The sequence below is a fragment of the Castor canadensis genome, chromosome 9 (assembly GCF_047511655.1).
Source record: "Castor canadensis chromosome 9, mCasCan1.hap1v2, whole genome shotgun sequence".
Classification (NCBI taxonomy): Eukaryota; Metazoa; Chordata; class Mammalia; order Rodentia; family Castoridae; genus Castor; species Castor canadensis.
The window spans coordinates 134,594,965-134,601,769 of NC_133394.1; the positions used below are offsets into that span (position 1 = coordinate 134,594,965).

General features: G+C 41.5%; 1 protein-coding gene across 4 annotated transcripts in view; it reads right to left on the minus strand.

The window, feature by feature from the left end:
• Positions 1–520, minus strand: part of Tbc1d19 (TBC1 domain family member 19) — a 151,079-nt gene extending 150,559 nt beyond the window's left edge. For 2 of the 4 annotated variants that reach the window (XM_074042503.1, XM_074042505.1), the window contains exon 1: positions 241–520. In XM_074042503.1, the coding sequence (XP_073898604.1) occupies positions 241–339 (99 nt within the window). In that variant the 5' untranslated portion in view covers positions 340–520. The remainder of the gene's footprint in view (positions 1–240) is intronic. The other 2 variants (XM_074042504.1, XM_074042506.1) reach the window with 2 other exon arrangements.
• Positions 521–6,805: the final 6,285 nt, after the last annotated feature.

Below are 6,805 nucleotides of genomic sequence, written 5' to 3' on the forward strand. Positions count from 1 at the left end.
CGAGAGCCGGTCGATGACCACACAGGTGGACAGAAGCACGCGTGGCCTGGAGCAGGCGATGCGCCCCGCCCTTCTGTCAGAAACGCTCGCCGCGCCCGGGTCGGAGTCTCACGCAGGAACGTTCGCCATGCTCCGCAGCCGAGCTGGAGAGCGCGGCGAGCGCCGGCCTGGCTGACCCGAGCGGGGGACACAGGGTCCCCGGGCCGCGGGTCCCCGTCCCTCCCCGTGCGCCCCGCTTACCCAGGCCTGCCGTTCCAGCTGAGCGTACAGATTGGAGCCCTTGAGCTTCTGCACTATCTGGGCAATGATGAGAGACAGATCCGACTCCTCCTGCAACATCTCCCCGGCCCTAGCCCGCCAAGCCGCGGGGACAGGACGCCGGCACGCAGAGAATGGGCCGGTGTCACTTGTCGGTCCCGGACCGTAGTACACCGGAACGCCTCTGGCCGGCGTTACCAAGCAACCGCCCGGCCCTGTGTCCGTCGCTTTCTCGTCCCCCCCGCGCCTGCAGACTCCGGAACCTGCGTTCCGGAAACGGACCAGGGCAGGGAGGTGGATGTCATTTCCTTGTTCCTGCCTGGTCTGATTGAGGGAAGAGGGAGAACAAAAGCTTCTCTCCAGAGCTGCGGTGCCGCGCCTGCACAAGAGGAACCCAGAGAGTTGAGTTTTGTAATTTACTCTGTAGAGGCTCGCTCCTCAAACACCTCTCAACCTCTGCAGATACAAGGCTGTGAGGGTGGGGCGTAGGTTCAATCCCCAGTACAAGAAAAGAGAAGAGAAAAGAAGGGGAAAGGAGGAGAAGAGAGAGGGAAGGAAGGGGATCCCAGTTCACAGGATGTGTGATGACCAGCTGAACAAAAATTCCTGGAGTTGCCTAGCACTGTACATAACACTCAATTTTACCTCATTTTCTCTTCTTTGTAGTCTCTGGCGTCATACACTAGAAATAAGGAGACCATCTGTTCTCATCTAACAGCTACCTACAAATTAGGCAAGAAACATTGAAAGGGTTTCCACAAAGCATTATCAATTCAAGGGTGAATAAGACATTGTTCTAGTCTTAAAGGAATTTGTCGTCTACATCTTTCCTCTTCCATGTATTCATTCATTTATTCAGCTTTCAACTTATTGAACATGTACATCCAAGGAGCTTTGTGAGCTCAAAGATATAATAAAATATGGTTCTGGTCTTTAGGGAAATATATCAAATACTTTTAGAACAAGAAGTAACTGATTGAACTAATTGAGTGGAATACCCAAAAGTCAATGGCAACCAGAAAAAGGACTAAGGAATAATACACACAGTGGAATAACCTTGCCAAAATAGTAAAGAGTTAATTCAGTTGTGTACATGCATTTATTTGAAGGAAATCAAAATTAGCATTCCAAGAAAACAGCCCAAGACTCCTGTTAAAGGTACTCTAGACTAACTACATCAAACTCTCTGGTGGATTCTGGTCATCTGGTTTTCATACAAGTCCCAGGAGATTGTGATGCTGGTGGTTTAAATGCTACATTCTGGATAAGAAAGGACTGGAACAGTTAAACAATAGGAATTCAAAGGGCTAGGACCCCTGGCATCTCTGCACCACATCCTGGCAACACCACCATTCAAGATACCAGGATGATAAATACAGACTCTAAATAATCCATTTGCTCAGATGTGTTTATTAAACCAACTTTGGAAAGAGGCAAATAGGAGAGAAATAAAGCACTTATTGTTTCTTTACAAAACATTCTCCAACAACTCATAATTTCTCAAACTTGTAGATGAGCAGAACTCCTCAACTCTTTGTAGACCCTCCATGGCAACACTCCACCCCCTCATAAATCTCCAACACAACCTCACTTGAACAACAACAAAAACTGGTAGAAATTGCTTTGAAATTGAGAAGCGGTGGTGATAAATGACTAAAAAGGTAGAGTGCCTGCCTAGCAAGCATGAGGCCTTGAGTTCAAACCCCAGCACCACCCAAAAAGGTTGGCAGAACAGATTCTGCCTGGAAGTGAGGGAGGGGTTGGAGGGAGGGGGGAAGTAGGGGGAAGAAACAGCCCAAACGATGTTTGCACATATGAATAAATGAATAAAAAAATAAAGATACCGAGGTTAGGAAGGAAAAGAAGATGAAACTGTGATTGGAAGAAAAAGAGAAGTGCCTTAAAAGTCAGAAAGCATCCCAGCTCCCTTCCTAGTAAGTACCCTGGAAATTATATGAGTCTCTTTTCCAATCAGAGTTTCAGCTTTCTAACCTGTTACAAGAGGGTAAAATATCAACCTGGGGGGATATTTTCAGGAGTAAATGTACCTAATGTTAAAATATTAATAAATAAAATATTGAAGCTGAGATAAGTAAAAACAATGCCCAGTAATGTTGACAGCGGAAAGTAAACATAGCAACACATGTGAAAGTGCTCAGAACAATTCTTTGCACAGATAAGAGGCTTTAAATCCTATAAAGAGAGAACACTTTTAGCCTTTTAGCAACAATTAAGAAGTCTAGATTTTGTTCCAAAAATATATCCAAGCCCCAAAAAAGCCCTGTAATTGTAATGTTAAAAAATGTTTCTTACATACATAGAAGCAGGTGTGTTGGAGTCTAATTCAATTCTACAATGCCCTCTGCTCTCTTTTTTCCAATTCAATTTAGCAAGACCTTTCAAAACACCTGCTCTAGACTAGGAATGGCAAGGAATACAAAGATGAGAAAAAATGGTGCTTTCTCTCAAGGAATTCTCAGTCCCAAACAGATGATGCAGTACACAAAAAACTAAAAGGATAGAAAGAGTCCTCTAGTTTGCCACTGTGTATGTGGAAACTCCATTACTTTAAAGTCATCAGTCCATAAAAGCTGAAGGCAAAGAGTACCATCTCCATCCCACAAGGAAGGACTTTGCTTTGGAAATCCTTACTCTACCCAGAGTGGAAACTGAGAAAACCATCCATTTTTGACAATTCAGCATGAAATATGACTCAGCCTAATAGATTAATAGCAAGTAAAGTCCAATTTCATCCGAGTGGTTGCAAGTGCAAAGAGACGAAAGTAAAACAGCCACAGAGGGACATTTCCTCAAATTCCCTAACATTTAGAACAAAGGTTCTTGGGGCCAGCAGGTGGGGGACTCTGGGCCCACCCCTGCCTTTGTCAGATATTCCTTGCTTTGCTCTATTTACACATATTGCTGTGCCAGATCTCACTGGAGAGGAGCACATGAAAGCATCAAAAACATCCCACCAGACTAACACAACATGGGGTCACATTCCAGGGGTACCCTAAAACATATTTTATTCACAGGAGTATGGTTTGCATAAATTCCACCATCTACCATGAAAAGCATTTTCAGCTGATGTTTTAGAAGGTCATGCAGCTCTGCAAAATAAATTGAACTGTATGTTCTCAGGAATGTACTGAAAATCAATAAAAATTGCTATGTGTGTTGTGTGTATCACAAATTTCACAGGTCTCACTGTCTTTGGGAACAAGTAAGATCTTAATTCTCCAGGCCCTCTTAAAAGTCTTGTCCTATTACTTCCGGGAGTCCTCAGGAAGTGGTACATATGGGTTCAGGAAAGTGTCCACTCAGGGTCATCTGTTCTGCCTCCCTTGTGATGCTTCTTAGAGCTACCCAAACAACAAAACCCAAAATTTGCTTAGGCCCCAAGGTTTACAAAGGCTTTCATGAAATTGAAAAAGGCTCTTTAGATTCCTCTTGTCACCTCTTTGTGCACAGGGAGTCCCTCCTTTCTAAGGGCATATGTAAAGCTGATGTGGTACTTTTCCCTCAGTTTTGGGTTGACTGTGCCATGTGGTCTGCCCTGTTGACCAAATGATGTCAGTGTGAGGGTGGTGTCATAGAACACTCATGAGTGAACATCCCTGACTGAGATTTGGGCCATTCAGATCCACTTAGACTAAACTACTTAGTTACACCATATCTAGATTATGTACCATTCACACAGAGTTTCTCACGTGCAGTTCAGACCCAAAATCTAAGTTATATTATTTATCCACATGACATTTTTCTGTATCATGATGAAATTTTAAAAGCTAAAGAAAAATAAGTGACCCACTGCAAAATAAAGTCTATGACAAAAGTACATTTATTTACAAATGTAATCTTTAAAAAGACAAAAACGAGTGGCTTAGAAAGGAAGTAACTTGTTCATGAATCACGTTCATCTATAGCTGGAGGAACTCTACTGGAATTCTAAGTTATTCTATTTGTGCAACAGGAGTGAATATTGGAAAGAGACTAGTCTCTAACGAAACTGGTATTGTTTGAGGCAAAAGAGGTTTAGTGTTTACAAAAAGGTAATGTTTCTCAAGGTACTTCTTCCAGGTTTAGGGTGACAGTTGAGTAGGGTTCACTTGGCTCCTGGCTTATCAATTCTATGATCACAGCTCTGCTTACTTATCTCCTCCAAACTACACCCAACACATAAACACGCACACATTTCCACTCTAGGTATTTACCTTTTTTAAAAATTTTATTCATATGTGCATACAATGCTTGGGCTATTTCTCCCCCTTGCCCCCACCCCCTCCCTTACCACCCACCCCACCTCCTCCCTCTCTCCCCAACCCCCTCGATACCTGGCAGAAACTATTTTGCCCTTATCTCTAATTTTGTTGAAGAGAGAGTATAAGCAATAATAGGAAGGAACAGGGTTTTTGCTGGTTGAGATAAGGATAGCTATACAGGGAGTTGACTCACATTAATTTCCTCTGCGTGTGTGTTACCTTCTAGGTTAATTCTTCTTGATCTGACCTTTTCTCTAGTTCCTGGTCCCCTTCTCCTATTGTCCTCAGTTGCTTTTAAGGTATCTGCTTTAGTTTCTCTGCGTTGAGGGCAACAAATGCTAGCTAATTTTTTAGGTGTCTTACGTATCCTCATATCTTCCTTGTGTGCTCTCACTTTTATCATGTGCTCAAAGTCCAATCCCCTTGTTGTGTTTGCCCTTGATCTAATGTCCACATTTGAGGGAGAACATATGATTTTTGGTCTTTTGGGCCAGGCTAACCTCACTCAGAATGATGTTCTTCAATTCCATCCATTTACCAGCGAATGATAACATTTCGTTCTTCTTCATGGCTGCATAAAATTCCATTGTGTATAGATACCACATATTCTTGATCCATTTGTCAGTAATGGGGCATCTTGGCTGTTTCCATAACTTGGCTATTGTGAATAGTGCCGCAATAAACATGGGTGTGCAGGTGCCTCTGGAGTAACCTGTGTCACAGTCTTTTGGGTATATCCTCAAGAGTGGTATTGCTGGATCAAATGGTAGATCAATGTTTAGCTTTTTAAGTAGCCTCCAAATTTTTTTCCACAGTGGTTATACTAGCTTGCATTCCCACCAGCAGTGTAAGAGGGTTCCTTTTTCCCCGCATCCTCAAAAACACCTGTTGTTCGTGGTGATGCTGATGATGGCTATTCTAACAGGGATGAGGTAGAATCTTAGTGTGGTTTTAATTTGCATTTCCTTTATTGCTAGAGATGGTGAGCATTTTTTCATGTGTTTTTTTGGCCATTTGAATTTCTTCTTTTGAGAAAGTTTTGTTTGGTTCATTAGTTTTGGGAGAATTTAGTTTTTTAAGTTCCCTATACATTCTGGTTATCAGTCCTTTGTCTGATGTATAATTGGCAAATATTTTCTCCCACTCTGTGGGTGTTCTCTTCAGTTTAGAGACCATTTCTTTTGTTGAGCAGAAACTTTTTAGTTTTATGAAGTCCCATTTATCTATGCTATCTCTTAGTTGCTGTGCTGCTGGGGTTTCATTGAGAAAGTTCTTACCTATACCTACTAACTCCAGAGTATTTCCTACTCTTTCCTATATTGACTTTAGAGTTTGGGGTCTGATATTAAGATCCTTGATCCATTTTGAGTTAATCTTGGTATATACATGGATCTAGTTTCAGTTTTTTGCAGACTGCTAACCAGTTTTCCCAGCAGTTTTTGTTGAAGAGGCTGCTTTTTCTCCATCATATATTTTTAGCTCCTTTGTCAAAGACAAGTTGGTTATAGTTGTGTGGCTTCATATCTGGGTCCTCTATTCTGTTCCACTGGTCTTCATGTCTGTTTTTGTGCCAGTACCATGCTGTTTTTATTGTTATTGCTTTGTAATATAGTTTGAAGTCAGGTATTGTGATACCTCCTGCATTGTTCTTTTGACTGAGTATTGCCTTGGCTATTCGTGGCCTCTTGTGTTTCCATATAAATTTAACAGTAGATTTTTCAATCTCTTTTAATGAATGTCATTGGAATTTTGATGGGAATTGCATTAAACATGTAGATTACTTTTGGGAATATCGACATTTTTACTATGTTGATTCTACCAATCCATGAGCATGGGAGATCTCTCCACTCTCTATAGTCTTCTTCAGTCTCTTTCTTCAGAAGTGTATAGTTTTCTTTGTAGAGGTCTTTCACATCCTTTGTTAAGTTTACTCCTAGGTATTTGTTTTTTTTTTGAGGCTATTATAAATGGAATTGTTTTCATACATTCTTTTTCCGTTTGCTCATTGTTAGTGTATAGCAATGCTAATGATTTTTCTATGTTGATTTTATATCCTGCTACCTTGCTATAGCTATTGATGCTGTCTAGGAGCTTCTAAGTAGAGTTTTTTGGGTCTTTAAGGTATAGGATCATATCATCTGCAAATAGGGATATTTTGACAGTTTCTTTACCTATTTGTATTCCTTTTATTTCTTCTTCTTGCCTAATTGCTCTGGCTAGGAATTCCAGTACTATGTTGAATAGGAGTGGAGATAGTGGGCATCCTTGTCTCGTTCCTGATTTTA